The sequence below is a fragment of the Falco punctatus genome (assembly GCF_963210335.1).
Source record: "Falco punctatus genome assembly, chromosome: 5".
NCBI lineage: Eukaryota > Metazoa > Chordata > Aves > Falconiformes > Falconidae > Falco > Falco punctatus.
Genome location: NC_137584.1, coordinates 82772178 through 82789773, shown reverse-complemented (window position 1 = coordinate 82789773; position 17596 = coordinate 82772178). Strand labels below are relative to the sequence as shown.

The window sequence follows — 17596 nt, the reverse complement described above, 5'->3', positions numbered from 1 at the left end:
TACCAGAGTTTTGAAGGTACCATTGTGTGGGAAAGCCAGGATCTTCAGGGCCTTGTTTCAAGAAATCTTCATAAAGTGATGGTGAATGATGGAGGAGGTGTTTTCAGAGTCATTACAGTGAGTCACCTCACCTTCCACCGTGGTTCTGTTTTTCCTTAAAGTCTTGGGTATTTAGCATTTTGCTTTCCTGTGTTTCTCTGTAAATTGTTGATTCAGTTTGGCTTCTCCTGTTGTCTCAGCGGGGAAGTTTGTTTTACCAGGGAAAAGGACAAGGGCATGCAAAAAAAATTATGCTAGTAAGCGGCATTTTCTTTTCTTTTGAAGGGAGTAAAGTTCACTTACTGCCTTGGTCAGGTGTGAAGCGTTATCAGTATATCAGAGATGGCAAAATGTGGGTCAAAAATCCTATGCTAAAATCCCAGTCGATGGGAATAAGGCTGTTTTTTGCTTTTTAGCAGTGTGTCTGTCGTCCTGTCAAAACATTGCTTGCTTAAATATGCTGTGCTGTTGTAATTAATAACTTTACACTTCACTCTCGACTTCAAAACACGTTTTCTGAAAGTTTCAGTGGTACTGCTAGTTTTAGGTCAAACTTCAAAAAATGCCACAAAACTTTACAGTTAAAAATCATACTCTTTCATTGTGCAGGTACCTAAACCAGAAGAGTTCTAATTTAATTCTCAGTTCCAGAAAACCTCACACCTTAAAATCATAGGGAAAAACACATCGGTGATGAGAGATGAACTAATTTATTTCTTTCCATTAATCTGTCTCTAGCAGGCAGGGGAAGGGTTACTGCCACATGAACTCACAGAAGGTGTGGAGGGAATAGCAGGTGGTTTTATCTACACCATTCAAGGTAAGTCTGCAAAATGTAGCGTCACATTTGATGTTAACGATAAACCAGGAACTTTAAACTACATTTCTGAGGTAAAATTTGTGCTATCTCTATGAATCTGATCACCTTAAATTTTCTTTTAGTAGAAACAGTTAATGTCTTTCTGTTTGGTTTTTTTTTTTTTTTTTTTTTTTTTGTTGTTGTTGTTTGTTTTTTAATGCCTAATGTCAATATCCTGATGTGGTTTCTTTGCTTGCCCCTGGTCAGCCACTCCAGTTGACTTGCATGCCTTTGCCTTTTTATTAACTAAATTTATATTTTTATTTTTACCTAGACTCTCTTCTCTGTCCTTGTTTTTTGTTACCCAAACCCAAGTTAAAAAATGTTGTGCAGTGAAATAATTCCCTGATAATTTTCACATTTTTCCAGTCCTGCTACTGTTAGCAGTACCGTGTCATGATGTTTAACATTAACTACTGACAAACGGTGACTACCTAACATAGCCTGCTTTTCTACCCCTCTTGTTGCTGTTTTACACCTTTTTCAGCAGAATGGTCAGAGACTGTACAGGAGACCTTTCCCAGTGTCTAAGGCTCTGGCCACATAGCACTAGAATTGATATATTCTTATCAGTCAACCCTAGCCAACGTAAAACAGTGACTTTCAGAGCATTATTGTAGGATTTTCCTAACCCCAGAATTGAACACTTCTTCAGATTGTTTTTTGTCAGTATGTTGTATATGATCCAAGAGAAATGTGTGTAGGTATGCATCTTTGTTTAATGATGGGTGCTGTTTCTTTCAGAAGGTGATGCTCTTTTAAAAAGCCTCCATACTCGCCCAGGAAGGTTTACAAGTCATGTAAAAAATCTTGAAAAAGAAGATGCTTTATTGAAGGAAGAAAGCAGTACCTATGATGATATTGTTTTTGTAGATGTTATTGACACTTACAGAAATGTTCCAGCCAAACTGCTGAACTTCTACCGATGGTGAGTTGAACAGGATTCTCTTATCTTAATCTCTTATCTTGTCCTAAGAGAATAAGATTCTATTCTCTTAGGAATGTTGCTGTTGGTAGTGCAAGATGATCCAGCCTATTACATTATCTGAAGGGTTCCACAGAATACATACGTTATGTGATTTACTTTATGAAGTTGTATTTCTTTTTCACAATTTTGGGGGCATGTAGTAACTAAAATAATAGAATCTATGTTTTTTGAATGCTGACCCTTGGTGGCTGAAATAAGCGTGAACTGGCAAGACAGGCTTGTGTTCTAAGAGTCCAGGTGTGAAAATTTTCAGTCTCCTTTTAATTTATTTTAATTTGTTTCTGACCAAAACCTAGGTTTTTTTAAAGGATGGCTTGTGACCAGCTCGTATTTTACTGTTTCAGTTTGTGGCCAGTGGCTCTTGTCCTGTCATTGGGCACCACTGAAAAGAGCCTGGCTCTGTCTCTTTATGCCCTCCCTTCAGATATTTATATATTTTTATATACTGATGAGCTCCCCTTGAGCCTTTTCGTTTTCCAGGCTCAACAATCCCAGTGCTCTCAGCCTTTCCTCACAGGAGAGATGCTCCAGTCCCTTAATCATCTTGGTGGCCCTTTTCTAAACTCTCCAGCCAGTATGTCCGTGTCTCTCTCTCCTCTCTGAGGAGCCTGAGACCGCACACTGTACTCCAGGTGTGGCCTCGCCGGTGCTGAGTAGAGGGGAAGGACAGGAAGCTGCTGTACAGGGGGAAGAAGGGTTGAGGGGAAGAATTTTCATAGTTAATACATTGCCTGTGGTGAATCTAGTAAGTTACTGCCTCTAACTTGCAATTCTTTCCATTACTCTGAGACAGCTGTTTCAATTAATTGATGTTGCCGTGGGGTGAGAAATACAGCTGACAGTTTTAGGTGCTTGCAAGCTTATGTACTTACTTAACAAATCTCATGGTTATGAATGTAAAAAAAAGGGAATGTAAATGTCAAAACTTAGATTTTTTTTTTTTTTGATCATTTCTTACAGGTTAGCAATTTTTTCAAGATTTAGTAATGAAAAGCTTAAGAAAAATGCCTTTCTTGTGAAGAGAAATTACCCTTAAAAACAATGTTGGTTAATCAACCCAGGAATAATCCCGAGAATCTTAAGCTTCTTTGGTTGTTTTACAAGTGACAGCTATTCAGCTATCGCAGACAGTTAAAGATTGCTTTTTTTCGTATTTGAAGTGTGCTTTACTGAGGAAGATCAAGTACCAAGTTGTTTCCACAGATGTTTCTTACAGCCTGCTACAGTTGTACTGCCCTCGAACTGCCTGTCTCACGCTGAAGCGTTAGGCTACTGATGTGCAGCCACTGGCTTTGAACAGCTGTGCTGCCATCGTCAGCAGGGATTCAGACCCTTCTGAGGTCAGCAGTGTTTTAAGATGGATTCATTAGCAAATCCTCCATCTGTCCTAGAGAAAAAAACTTTTCTTCAGCTCATACACAAATCTGTGTTGTAAGATCATCATAGGATGCACCTGCCTCTCCTTTCTGTAGGACAGTCAGCCTTGGGCAGTAGGGCAAACATGTAAAAGTCAAGGGTAGGAAGGTCGTTCCTTCCCTCTTCCTTCCCCTCTGCTTCCTAGAAAACCCTTGCAGAATGTTCTGTTGTGTAACTGTAGTTTGTGGGCTGCAGCTCGGCATCTCATCGCTTTTTTTTTTTTTTTTTTTTTTTTTGCTACAGGACAATTGAATCAACAAGTTTTGATTTGTTGCTGAAGACAGATGATGACTGTTACATTGATCTGGAGGCTGTTTTTAACAGGATAATGCAGAAAAAATTGGACAGGCCAAACGTTTGGTGGGGAAAGTGAGTGAGTTTCTTGTTTTGTTTATTTTTTTAACGTGTCTTTAAGAGATACCATATCTTTAGTGAATGGTTTACTGCTTTAAGTCTGTTTTCATGTGGGTTCCCCTTTTCTGCCTATGGAAACTAGTTATAAAAAGCAAGACTTTAGTGTGGTAAAACTTTGCATCTCTGAATACAGAGATCAGTCCTCTACAATAGCTTTCCAGAGGGTGCCTTTACAAGGAGTTGAACTTGCCAAATACCTAGTTTTAGAATGTGTTGCATATGTCTTTGTCATGATACTCAAGTAAATAAAAGTATTCCATCTCTACAGTAAAGTTAGAAGGCAAGCACATACTAGAAGTGCAAATGTTGCTTTTTCTGAAGCCACTGTGATTTTTCTGGTGGGCTTGAGGAAATGGGGTAAACAGGAGAAAGAAAATTATCTTTATAGGCTGCACTTTATTTTGAAGTCTGAGTGGCAGGTATTGCTACCCATTTTGCTGCTGTCTGAAACGGCAGATCCAATTCGTGAATTCTTCAGTGAAGTTCCCCAGCCCGTATTATGCTTGGGAATAACTAGGAGGATCAAAATAGCCCGTTTCTTCCCTTCCATCCATGGAATGCATTGCTACACTGGTGTAGCATCCAAAATAACGTTCAATACAGCACAACGACATGATGTGTCTTCCTGTGGCCGTACTGAAGAAATGCTGGCCTTTGCTGCTGAAGGTGTCTTCGCGGATCTGGTACTGACTGTTGCTTATTCATGAAGTGTGTGGAGTCGTGTGGAATAGCTGGCTGTCTTATGATGATCTCAAAGATCGGAGTGGTGGGCTTGTGTTCCCTAGCCGGTACAAACCCCCCTGATTTCCTGATACCTGTTACATCTTCTTGGGGCTACCTTTACCCCAAGGCAAGGCTAATAGTGAAGGTAAGATAGGTTCATTCTAGCAGTGTAAAAGGTCAGGAACTTGATGACAAGGTGGAAACCAACTTGCAAAAGGAAAAACAGCACCATGTGTAAGCTGCCTGGGCTGCTGATCCAGCTGGTGTAGGGAAGGCTCTTCTGGAGTATCTTCTTGGCTGTAAGAGCTGAGGATGTGATACCGGATTGCCCTCCTCCTCCCTGGCGTCCCTAGCTCTGTGTTGCTGCCTGCCATGGGCGTGCTCCTTGGCCAGTTTTCTGGTTGTGTTCAGCTTTGTGGGTAACCACGGAGTGTGCAGGAGTCTTCTAAGTGCTTTTGGGGGATCCTTCCAAGCTCTCCTACCTCTCAACTCAGTGATGTCTTGTATATTTAGCCTTGAGCATTGGGGAAAGCGGGGTTTCTCTGAGAGCTGGTTCTGTTGTGTGGAGACCGTAACTTCCTGAGCCCTTGAGGAGACTTTACTGATGGTCTCCCTTCCTTCTGCTCCTCTGAGCATGTCTGAGAACTCAGACCTTGCATTCTTCACTTAGACCTTATTAAGCTGTCTCTAGTTCAGACAAGTTTCTTGTTTGTTGCCAAGTGTTCCTTATGATTTGTTAATACTTAATTAATTGCTGTATTCTTAAAGAAACTTACCAGAGTTCTTGCGGATTCTGAAATTACCAGGTCACTCTGGTAGAAATGAAGGATGAGATCTCAGTGAAACTGGGAAGGGAACGCTTTGGATTGAGCGGTACTTAGGTATGCTGTCAGTCAACAGACCTTTTCTGATGTCACTTCATTTGTTCACTGGTTTTAAATGACCATTTAAAAAGCTTATCTAGCTAATCTTAAGAGCTTCCAGGACTTCAGGCTGGAAAACCAAATGATCCAGGTATCCTACTTAAGATTTGGCTCATCTTGGAGAGAACGTACTTAAATTACTGCCGTTCTGTTCTTTTAAAACTGCAGTCAAAAGACTAGTCCCCCTCAGGCTTGAGAGAGGTGTCTTTGACAGATCATGTCTGCGAATGACCAAAGTTATGCTGGGGTAGAAGGTACCAAGCTGTTTCCAAGGGCAACTGAGCCTAAGATGAATCTGTAAACAAACAGATCACTGAAGCCGACACACCCACCATGCTATGGAAAGCCATGGGAGTTCAGAACGGCACCTTTTCTTGACCTTAATTAGGCCAAAAAGAAACTTCAGATACTTGAAGTCTTCCGTGGAGGTTCATGGTACAAATGAAACATACCTTCCCTTTTCCTGGGGTGTAAGAGATGCTGTTCAGTGTAACGTGCTCGATGTTCTTCCAGTAACGTATTTCCAGGCTTGCCTCAGAATGGCCATCGAGTGACCTTAGGAGGATCGATAATGCTTTCTTCTGCAGTCTGCAAAAATGAGTTGTGCTGAGTCTGGCTGTAGAAATGGTGTGTTAAGGTATCAAGTAATTTTATTAGGTTACTGACAAAAGGAAGTGACAAGTCGTGCTGAGACAAGAGTTGGACAAAATGTCATCTTTTCTGTATGTCTGTGGGAGAACCTCATGTAGGGGTGACATCTTCATGCGTAAATTCTGTAAGTCACGTTTTTCAGGTAAGGCAAGTGTGAGGTGTAGTGAACAACGTTAAAATGACTATGGAAGTATAAAATGATTAGCAAAGCAGGTGCCTCTCGGTCTGGAGGGGGTTGTACCCTTCCTGCGGTGACTTGCTGGAGTGGAAGATACCGAATCTAAAGCGAATTCAGGTATCGTATGTGAATTTTATCCGCTTGGTGCTTTAACATGTCAGCTTCAGCCATGCACGTGTAGCATCCGATAACAGATCTGCCACTCACCTGTAATTCCTCCTACGGGTGCTGTCTCACAGTTCTTAGTAGCTCACTAAAGCTTTTAGCTGCACACACTCCTGACGGAATTCAGCAGCGCTTGAGCCTGTTTACAAAAAGGCGGAGCAGCTGGTGCATTGGCAGTTACGCCACTTAGCTGCGAGTGCATGAAGCCCTTGTAAGGTAAGAGCAGTGTAGTAGCAGCATGTTCCTGAAGGGAGAAAGCAGGGCCTTTCTCGCTGCCTGACAGCAGTTAGCAGGGTGCGCAGTGCTGCACGGCAGCATGGTAAAGCCAGCAATGCCACGCTGCCCGGGGGTGGCGGTCAGACTGGGGGCACTGGGCAGAGAGCGTTGCTGGCTTCCTGCAGGCCTCAGGGAGCAAGTACAACCTTCCTCAGAGAAGACAACTGCCAGGCAGGTTTTTTGTAATTCAGTGACGGCAGCCTTTGTTGGATGTGCCACAACTTTGGATGTTTGTTGAGTTCCATTTGGAAAACAGCTTCGAGAAGGTGTATATAGAAAAACCAAATCACTTTGCTTTACTTCCTGGTTTTTAAGCAGCCACTAGTTTTATCAGGAAAACTGGTTGTGCAGCATCGCTGTACCTGTGTGCCTGCTGCAGGCACCCACTTTGTGTCGTGTTGATTAACCAGAGGGTGGGACAAAGATGTGCTTGTTACAGGACACAGGGAAGGATGTTTGCGCTTACCTGGATCACAACCCAGCAGCAGGCGCAGACATGCTGAAGACCTGACTGTCAGTGTTGCGTTTCTTTCTGTTCTGAGAACTTTCTCTTATTACCAAAGACTGGGCCCAAACAACAGTTAAGCTTTCAGTGTTCAATTAGATGCACACTTTATAGAAATAAGGGCAGGAACTACAACTGGGATCACCTTCTACTTCTTCCTCTTAATACTGTTTGTTATCAGTGTTAGCTTCAGTTAGCCGTGTTCACACAGGGGCTTCGTGAAAACATCTCATGTCTAACATGGTCTTCAGTTTCAGACTAAATTGGGCAGTTGATCGAACTGGGAAATGGCAAGAGCTGGAATACCCAAGTCCTGCATATCCAGCCTTTGCTTGCGGGTCCGGCTACGTCATCTCCAAAGACATCGTTCAGTGGCTGGCAAGCAACTCTGAAAGATTAAAGACGTACCAGGTAGTAATGCGTTGGTTCAGTTTTTCTATCTTAAACTGGTCTGGGGAGCAGCCTATATACTGGGTGAGCTGGAAAGAGCATTGCTCAAGCATCAGCATTGGGTTCTCCCGGTTAATGCTGGCTTTTTGCAGTGCTTTTGGTTGCTGCACTTAGTGTCTGTTCTAGGTCAAAGCACAAGTGTTCTGGACTGAGAATCTCTGGAGCCGTAATCCTGGTTTTTCTACTCTCTTTAAGAACAGTGCATTGTCACAGGAAAGCTGGGAGGATTAATTTAACACCTCCAAAATAGCCAGACATAGGTTTTTGGGGTTACAGTTTTCACTGCTGGTACAAGATATTTAGTTCACAATTTATTTACTTTTTAGTTGACAAAGTCCTGCTTTCCTGATGCTAATATCTGTATTTTTTATTTTAATGTGTTGTTTCAGGGTGAAGATGTGAGTATGGGCATCTGGATGGCAGCTGTAGGACCCAAGCGGTATCAAGTAAGTCTCAAGAAATTATCTGACCTTATGGAAAGAGAACATGTCTGTTGCTCCAAGTAGCATAAAAAAGTTTTTTTTTTTTTCTTAAAAAAAAATATTGAAACAGCTATTGGGTTAAAATCCAGAAAAAAATTGTTAAGATGTATTTAAAAAAAAACCAACCACAACCACCCCACCCCACCCCTCTATTCTCTGAATAGGTTTGGCAGATCAGAGAGGGACACATACCTCTAGCTGGTGTGCAAGGTTTGTTGCTAGAAACAATGGAAAACTGATTCTTGGAAGCAAAGCCTGTTGAAGACTAAATTCTTTGCAAGAAAACCTATTGAACTGGCTCTCCCTCTAACAGGATAGTCTCTGGTTGTGTGAGAAGACATGTGAGAGTGGCATGCTGTCCTCCCCCCAGTATTCCCCACAGGAACTGAGAGAGCTCTGGAGATTAAAGGAACTGTGTGGAGATCCTTGTAGATGTGAGGAAAGATGATGGACTCACCTCGGAAAACAGGGTAGCGTATAACGATCGTGGAGGAGTGTACATTTGGATTCATTCTTGGAACAATAAGGAATATCAAGGTATCTTTTAATGTTGGGTTTCAGCTAAAGTATAACAATATTTGCACATCCCTTTTGATAATTACAAGTGGACTGATGCTATTCATTTTCTATAGTATAGATGTTGATCTGACAAAAACCAAAATGTTTAAGATAAAAAAATTTCCTTTTTATATAAAGTCAAAGACCTACTTGTAATTAATAAATACACATAAGAATGCCAACTAGCCTGTCTTTTGTAAATTAAAGTACTACTGATTTAACTCAGTATAAGGATCCAGCGGAGAGCTGTGCTCAGCTGTGCACCAGCAGCAGGTTCAGAGCTGGCTGACGGGTTGCCCTCATCTGTGCAGGGGCTGGGGCAGCGAGGGGTTAGGATTTATGTTTAGTTTGTTTGTTTATTCCATTGTCATTTTAGATAAAAACAGCAGCAAAGTTTGCTTATACCAAATCTCAAAGTACTGCAAACCTGGCCTGATTAGGAGGGATTTCTGATAGCTCAGTGTCTTATCAGGTATGAATCTGAGGGTACGCAACAAAAAGTAAAGGAAGATTGAGGAACAGCACCCTAAAGAATGTGAAATAAATAGCGATGCCTTGCAGTAGGCAAAGAACTTATTTATTCTGTGGTAGGTTAATGCTGTAGGGTAGAATAAAGGCCTGTCGGATTCTGACCTTACATAGTCTAAGGCGGTGTAGATACTGCTACAGTTACTGCTGTTTTACTTTTGATTGCTTTAAGGTGAAAACTACAAGTAGCCTCTTTGAGTGCAGCACTGCTTTTGTCCTATTATATAAACAAGGAGATCACAACTAGATCACGTACTCAGTTCAGAAGAAAAAAGTCCTCACTGCTGCAGCGGGAAGGGAGTGTAAAAATCTGGCAAAAGAGGTACCTTGAGTTTTATTTAATTGAAGCATTTAAGCACTATTTGATATCTCTCAAGTAAGAATTGAGCCAAAAGCAATCTCTTTCATGGAGACTGACGATTCAGCGTAGGAACTGAAAGTGTTACTGTGTAGCCCTCTGGTGCCACGTATGAAATTCCCGTTCTCCCATACGTGTGTTCAGGCACCGGCTGTCCATACTGGCTGCGGGCGGTCTGTACCTCTTCTGCAGATCCAATGTTGGCTTTTCCTTCAGGGTCACCAAGAGTCCCTTCTTACCACCGTACTAACACACAGTCTCCATTTTCTATTGAGTAAAACTGCAAAGGCTTTAAGTCGTTGTCTAGTTCAACTTCTTTTCCTTCCAGCTAGAGTAAGAAAGGAAAAAAACCTGATCAGACTCAAACCGAAATCTGTTCACGTAAACCAAATACAGATCGGGCAGGTGCAGTCAGGGTGGATCTGTCGTACTACAGGAGGGAAGTCAGATCCCAGATGAGAGCACGGAGACTGCCCTCCGTAAGGGAAATCCACGTCAGCAGGTAGTATTTTAGGACATGCTATTGCCATTTAGCAGCATGCGGTATTTTATTGTTGAATTACCCATTTTTAAGTCACCTTAGAACTTTCGTAGGACAGTTTCAGTTCCGAACCAGGGATTTTAAGTAGGCGATACAGCAGTCCTTTGACCCTCTGAACAGTCATAGACTCTGCCAAGAGGAAAGGAAGAGAAGTTATTAGAAAAATGCTGCTACCACTGCGCTGTAGCAAAGTACTAGTGTTTCAACTATACTTGCTTCTAGCAACAGTGAAAGGCTGTATTGCCGCTTCAGTTCTAACACTGCAATAATGTCTTTTGTAGCTGAAACCGTAACTGCTAATATCAACCTGAAAATGGTTTAATCTCTGGTGGATAGGACAGGATATGCTACTGTGGTTTAAGCGCTTTGATCCCATATACCAAATCAAAAGTGCTACGGCTTCATAATTTACCTTTTTTGAGTTTGTATTTACTACATGCTATACTAAGTGACCTTTGGGACACATACCAGTCGGGTTCTGACTACTTGCATCTGGCAGCTGTTCCTTGAAGTTTTCATTACCAGGAATTGGCTTTCCCAGCACAAACAAGTGGATGTCACTGTGGAACTGGTGCCGTTCTTAGAAATGGTACTACATTAATTAGTCCCAAACAAATTGCCAGCCGAGTTGTAGAGTGGTTTATATTATGAAGTCAGTTACACGAAGGGTTATTTTTTGTAATGGATCTTGAATGAGTAAATGGACTTTGTTCCAGAGGTGATACCTGTGTTTGCAATAGGAATACTCGATATTTTGGTTGAACTTTCACTTCTTTTAAGCTTTATCTAAAGGCACAGCAATAGTGAGTTATTCCTGTAATACCACACATTGTACTTAGACAAATATTTTTCTATCAAACATTTTTGTAAAAGCTGTATCTATCTGATTTTATGCAACTTGTGATAATAAATATGATTTTTATTTTAGAATAAAGCTTGAGTAAGTCTTTTCTCTGAGACTCCATTCTGACACACCTTTCCAAAACGTCCGTTTGATTTAGAACAAAATCTTCCATTCTAGTCTCATCACAGGCACTAAAACGTCAAAAGGCAAACGTGATACAGGTCAGAATTAGAGTTCTAACTTAATGTATTAAATATTAGACCTCAGTATCTAGAACTGCAGGTTACGTAGCTGGCTCTCACAACTTCATGTGCTTGTTATTTGGTTAACACATCCACCAGGTTTCATACCAGTTAATTAGCCTCTGATTGCCTCAGACACATCGTGAAACCAGCAGCACAGGTTATAAGACAAGCATCAACTTTCAGTCTTCAAGCTGAACTGAAAGTAAGTATGAAGGCCAGAAAAATAACAACTTCTTCAAACAATTTCTGCCATTTCTTTATATGACAGTGGACAGTGTCTTCAGGGGAGAGCCTTCAGGAGCTGACAAGGCCAGAGGCAGCTGTCATTCTTTAATAGAGTTATTTGAAAAGCAGCTACCAATCAACTGCTTCAACACAAGCCAAGACTTCTTACCTGGTAGCTTTTTCTCTACTGGCTTCTGTTCAGGTTTCTCAGGACATTTAATCGTCAAAGCTTAAGGAAGAACAGTGAGGCGTTAGTGAATCAACATGAAGCCCTGTTCTGTCAGGAGCACAGAGTCTTTCTGGTCTGTTGTTACTACAGATTCTTTCCCCTAGCTCAGCCTGATCTAAAAAAAAATTAGGATGTAGCCTGTATCTGAGAAGCTAAGATATAGCATTTAGTCATTCTCCAAAAAATTAAAAGAAGTAATTTTATTAAAAAAAACAAGTTTTTATTCATCTATGGTAAGTTACGGAGAATATTTTAAAAGCAACTCTAATACTTAACATGTTTGGGGTTTTTGTCAAAATTATTTACCTAAAAATGCTTAATTTCTAGTTAGCTTTTTAAAATAACATGCAGTAGAATGGACACGGGTTACTCAGTTTAAAGCTGGTTTCTGACTCTCAGCATCTCAAAAGCACTGTACAAGCACCCGTTAAGGAAGCTATTAGCCTAATTCTTTTACAGAGATTAAGACTCATCCTTGAAAAAGGTTTCTGTTGTGTCTAGCCAACTAGATCCCTTGTTCTGTCTATCTTCCACCTGAATGCCTGAGAACATAATGCCTTAAAATACTATTTTTCCCATGGAGTAAAAAAAAGTTCATTTCTTCTATTTGCTGGGGAACAAAGGTAAGTGAATTTGTAAGTAAGTCTGGTATGTAGCCTAACTTAAGTATGCAGACAGCCCCAAATACCAAAGATACCCGTGGTTTTTTTGTCTGTCCCAATGTTAAGAAGCTATATTTAAAAAAAGAAAATAAATCAGAAAACAGTGTAGCTATTGAGGTTAAGATCTCAAATGTCTTCTGTAGAGAGGCTATTCACACTGTTGGAATGGAGTATTGATCACCTCTCTTCTCCATTGAGTCTTAATTAAGAAAATCATTCTGCTTGTGTTCAGGGGAGAAATGAGAGTACACAGAAGCAGGTGTTTAGTCAAACTCATTGATACAGTTCAGAGAAGCAGAATTACAAGCAGGAACTCTGTGATGTCTCAAGGCTTTTGAACTTTCTGTTCTCCATGTACACCCAGGAACACTAAGCTCATAAAATACTTTAAATGCAGAAGGAACAATGTTGACCAGTTCTGGCCTCTTACTCAGAAGCTGATTTTTCAGAGTCAAAGGCTGTTGTCCCTTCAGTTCTCCTTCTTCAGGTGCACCGTATTCTGCGTGAAGGAAAGTGCATGTAGACATGAACCCTTTTCAAAGACTAAAAATGCAGCAGCAGACCTAAGAGCACTGTGGTGTTGGATCGGGCCCGAGCCTGCTGCGCGCACGGGCCTGGACCCACTGCTACAGCTTTTAGGAGGGTACACAGGCACATGGAGGTCCCCCTTAACATCCCCACTTCAAAAAAGCCCCCAGATGGAGAGAGCCGCCACCTGCTCGCCAGTAGTTACAGGGCAGATGCTCCCAGGTGTCATCCCTGAGGCAGGGAGCGTGGCCGGGAAGGCTGCAGCACCACACGGCTGCCGCACAGAAGCTGAAGCCACTCAGGCGCAGGCCTGCCCACAGCTGGGCTTTCCTGAGGCAGCGGCAGCACCCGGAAAAAGCATCAAGGGGAAAGGAAACTGAAGAGAGACTGCACAAGTGCTACCACAGCGCCAGAAGTGAGGGAATTATAGTTTTACTCTACTTGTACTTACTAAGACAAAGTGATGGGTATCTGGGATGAGCAGCAAGAAATTCTTCACTTGGTTTGTTTTTCTCTGGGTTCCAATTTCCACCAGCTGCTAACCAGTCATTTCCAAATATTTTGCGATAATCAAGCTCTGCTCCTTTTCTTTCAGCAGGAAGGATCTGTACTGACACAGGAATGGCACATAATATAATTATAAAGCTTTCCAGAGAAGAAAATCTAATTAATGACACTGACTCCTTGCTCTTACTGAGCTGTTCAGTATGTTTTAATGCTACCAAGAATCTTACAGTCCCTACCACCAAGTACTGACCGATCCATAAATTAGTATCTAAGCAAAGATGTTACTGTGCATGATGATGCAAGGATGTCTGTTGTAGCTATGAACAGCTGCTCCCTCTGCTCTCATTTATAATAAACATTTGCTGCAAGTTTGATTTGGTTTACAGGATAATCCTATTTTCCTATTACAGAAGGCAAATGCTTGTATTACTGTCACTGAAGCACATGCAACTGTGCTGCTTTTGCTTTTTTTTTCTTTTTTTTTTTTGTTTTTGTCAAGAGTATGGTTTTTGTTAGCAATCCTGATACACGAATTATTTACTTTAAAAAAAGAAGTAAATATCTATAGTGAAAAACAAGAAAGAATTTGAAAACCAGAGGATGTTAGTTAATCCTTATAAACAGTTAACAAAGCGTGACCTTGGGAGAAGGAATAGACACCGTGAATCAAGGAGAACATCATGGAGAAGCAAATGGTTCATGAGACCAAACAGAAAACTACCTGAACTAAGTGTGAACTACACTAACTGGCATACTAAAAGATCCACCCTGAGCAAGGAGAGCCCCCTACTAACACAGCCCCCTCCCCACAGAGCATGTAGGGTGAAAAGAGAGAGAGTTGTACCTTCAAATGGAGACAAGGCTCGTAAGAACCAGTGAGAATTAGATGTGACTAAATGTAACTAAATGATTGCTGAAAATGTATAAAGGGTTTAACCATGTGTTAAGAGTTGTGCTAGCTCTGTGGATTTACCACCTAGCACCCGTCTCTGCGCAGACATGCAATAAATGGTGTCTCAGCTCCGCGTGGATCGGCTCCTGCACACCAGGAGGACCCCAATTTGGGATAACGGTCCTGCAACTTCAACACAGCTCGGGCACCTGAAACCACCACCACTCCTCCGTCTTGTCCCAGTCCCCACTGAGTTAGCAGCGTTCCCAGACACGGCTGGGTGTTGTAGCCCTACTGAGTGCCGCACTGACCAGTGTGTGATGGAATGGCCGGCACTCTTCCTGCACCCAAACAAACAGTAATCTTAGAAGAAACTAAAAACAATTCCTCAGGTAAAGATTTAATGTTTTTCTGCAGACTCATGTGATTTGTTAAAATATCGTGTACCTCAGACTTGTTCAAAACCTCCAGTTGACTGATCTTGGCAATAATTAGCTGTCTCAGGGTCTCTGGGTTCTTCTCTGTGTCCATGAAAGGGTTATTGTGACACTGCAGTGACCGCAAACTTGGCAGTTTATCCAGCTCATTGATAGATGACCACTGAAAGGGAAAGGAACAATCTTTTAAGGAAACGCCAAACATCATTTCAGAACAACACACAGTAACCATTGACTTTTACTATACGATGACCATGACTGAAACTATTCTTTTGGTCAGCAGAACCAAGTACTTTCGTCCTGTTCATTTAGCTACAGAAAAAACCTGCATTACAGTTAATTAAGTAAAAAAAAATAAAAAAAAATACAAGCAGCAAATGAGGTACTAGTCGGCACTTTAGATTACTGGAATTCTGCAAGAGGAATTCTGAGGTAGCAGAGGGAAGGAATGTTTCTGATTTTTTGAATTATTCCTCTGTCTTGATCAAAGTATTCAACAGTTACCTCAGGATCTTACACATACAAAGAAATTTTTAAAAAGCAAATTGCAAGTTACTCTTAAAAAAAGACACACATATTTACAAAATGTGAAACTGTCACAGTCTAACTTACCTGTGATATTTTATTGTCATTTATTGTAAGGCGTTTTAGTGCAGGAAACATTTTAGTCTTGCATCCTAAGAAAAAGAATAAATTTACAAGGCAATAGCATAAACTTTAAATAAACAGAATTATAAAGCTATAAAGGTGTTACTTCTACATACCAAATCCAGCATCAGGAAAATGTATAGAAGATATTCCAGTGTTTCTAAGTATTAGCTGTTCTAATCTGAAATTTAATAGATACGATGATTACTATATATGGCACAGGAAGTTTTTTGTAAAGAAATACTACCTCAGGTTTTTTTTTTTTTTTAAGATCTAATAAACTTTGGATGTGGTGCATAATCATGGACAAATGAACAGCAGCTCCCCAGACAGTACCCAGACTTCAGCGGAGTGTTCAGGGAATAAATCTTGCAGAGAATAAGTGCAATAATTTCAAGCTTTCACAATAGCCCCTGGATTTAAACGGTGTGATTTTCCAAATGATTTTTTAATAGCTTGTGGCTATTTAAAATCATGGCTGCTATTTTGGTGCACAGTGCAAGCTAATAGTTCTGTAAATTAGCAAAACTACTGTATTAGTCCCACACTTTTGCAGCCACTGTAACTGAAGTGCTTAAGGAACACCCCCCTACTTTCCCTGGCTGGTAACCCCAAAGCAAGAATCACAGCTCAAGCCTGTAATGGCCATTAAAGACGCTGCTATTAAGAGTACAGAAAACCCCCAAAAATCTGCGTAAAGGGTATTACCACAGACATTCTTTCGAGAAAGTGGAAATGCATTTACCCAATGCGGTATGGGAATTGTGCTGTCTGGGTTTTTATGGGTTTTGTTTGTTTTTTAATTTTGAAACGTGTCTCTTTCAATGTCTGGAAACTAGCCCAAACACGCATTGAAACATCCAAAACAGAGTGTCTGTGCAGAGGAGATGCCACACACTTGTACCAGTAAAGTCACAACAGTAACCTTGCCCACGGTTAATAATGGAGAGCAGATAACAGAGACAGGGAAGAATTGTCACTACGCTTTTTTTCCTCCCTCCAACCCCCCCTGTTGCTTTCTTTACAAAGGACAAATAAGCAGGCACCGTGGGTATGAAGTGCTCGCGGCAAAGCATCCATTACCAATGATATTTAGTGGGTCAGCCTCAGGAGTGACACCATTCAGCAAACTGCCCAGCGGCTTTCTGCAGAGCCCGACGGCTGTGCAGCTAGGGGTGAGCCTGCATTGCACTGCCACGGTCAGAAAACTGTCCCCAAGAAATAACTTCCATGGCTCCTTTGCTTTGTCACTCCACACACACTCTACAGTCCTGTCATCTTGGATAAAACCCCTGTGCATACTAATATATCAAGAACTTATAACATGATAAATCACTTCTGTTTCACAAGTATATACTGAAAACCTAATAACGTACAGCTTAACGTGTTACTATACAACAAAAATAAGATCGTATCAAAATAGCTCAGTGAAATAATTCAGTTACTCTCCTCAAGAGGGCAAGATACCTCTATTTCAAGACTGCGTAAATCTTCCATGCAACATCAATACTATCGTATTTCAGTTAAGACCATGGAGATGAATACCCAGGACAAAGAATTCCCAGCAAACTTGTTTAACAGCTACCTGGGGAGATGTGCTATTAGATGCAGCTGATTTCCATCCAGTAACTGGTTGTCTGAAAGGTCTAACAACTTCAGGGTCTGCAGGACGTTATCAGGCCTGCCACATTGGAAAAAAAACAAACACAAATGCAGAACATTTAAAGTTATATGTTGATGAAAACACTAGTTTTCCAAGTACATAACTGCATGCAATAGTTCTGTACATTTATAAACGTTTATAAAGTATATCACCTGAAGTTTGCATCATTTATTTTACAATTACGTCATGGTGATGTAAACATTACAGAGTGGAACTTCATCTGCTGTGTAACTTTGCAGTACATCAGTCACAAACGACTGGCTTAGGTTACTCCTCTTACCTTTCCAAAACTGCGATATTATTAGAAGTAAGGTACAACTCTTCAAGTGCTGGCCATCCTGGAGCACAAAGAAGAACCTAAGAGCAAAACTTTATTTAATATAACAAAAGCTGGGGGAAATCATTCCAGAAACTATACTTCACGTAGATTTCCTGAGAAGATGTTCAGAACAAGCCACAGCTCCCCAAAACGGAGAAACAAGCATTATGGATTGCCTAGCCCTCCCTTTCTTCCAGCTGGCTCTTGCCTGTGTCTGGATCTACCGGCAGAGATGACATCAAAGGGGTTCTGCACAGTCACAGGACTCAGGGTTCCAGGCTGTAGTCTAGCAGCTGCCCTACCTCAGACTGTGTGACCTGGAAACTGGATTTATTTTACTCCG

The 17596-nt window shown here is 41.2% G+C and overlaps 2 protein-coding genes across 12 annotated transcripts in view; one reads left to right on the top strand and one right to left on the bottom strand.

The window, feature by feature from the left end:
* Window positions 1-9415, top strand: part of B3GALNT2 (beta-1,3-N-acetylgalactosaminyltransferase 2) — a 28536-nt gene extending 19121 nt beyond the window's left edge. For 2 of the 5 annotated variants that reach the window (XM_080388924.1, XM_080388928.1), the window contains exons 6-12: window positions 7-117; window positions 778-859; window positions 1643-1826; window positions 3546-3671; window positions 7389-7548; window positions 7977-8033; window positions 8383-9415. In XM_080388924.1, the coding sequence (XP_080245050.1) occupies window positions 7-117; window positions 778-859; window positions 1643-1826; window positions 3546-3671; window positions 7389-7548; window positions 7977-8033; window positions 8383-8517 (855 nt within the window). In that variant the 3' untranslated portion in view covers window positions 8518-9415. The remainder of the gene's footprint in view (window positions 1-6; window positions 118-777; window positions 860-1642; window positions 1827-3545; window positions 3672-7388; window positions 7549-7976; window positions 8034-8382) is intronic. The other 3 variants (XM_080388927.1, XM_080388925.1, XM_080388926.1) reach the window with 3 other exon arrangements.
* Window positions 9416-9464: 49 nt separating this feature from the next.
* Window positions 9465-17596, bottom strand: part of TBCE (tubulin folding cofactor E) — a 31397-nt gene continuing 23265 nt past the window's right edge. For 5 of the 7 annotated variants that reach the window (XM_080388917.1, XM_080388922.1, XM_080388920.1 and 2 more), the window contains 10 exons: window positions 17215-17291; window positions 16857-16952; window positions 15388-15452; window positions 15236-15300; window positions 14634-14786; window positions 13239-13392; window positions 12690-12758; window positions 11538-11597; window positions 10092-10183; window positions 9465-9841 (listed from right to left, as the gene is read on the bottom strand). In XM_080388917.1, the coding sequence (XP_080245043.1) occupies window positions 9749-9841; window positions 10092-10183; window positions 11538-11597; window positions 12690-12758; window positions 13239-13392; window positions 14634-14786; window positions 15236-15300; window positions 15388-15452; window positions 16857-16952; window positions 17215-17291 (924 nt within the window). In that variant the 3' untranslated portion in view covers window positions 9465-9748. Of the gene's footprint in view, window positions 9842-10077; window positions 10780-11537; window positions 11598-12689; window positions 12759-13238; window positions 13398-14633; window positions 14787-15235; window positions 15301-15387; window positions 15453-16856; window positions 16953-17214; window positions 17292-17596 lie in introns of those variants that run through there. The other 2 variants (XM_080388918.1, XR_013928373.1) reach the window with 2 other exon arrangements.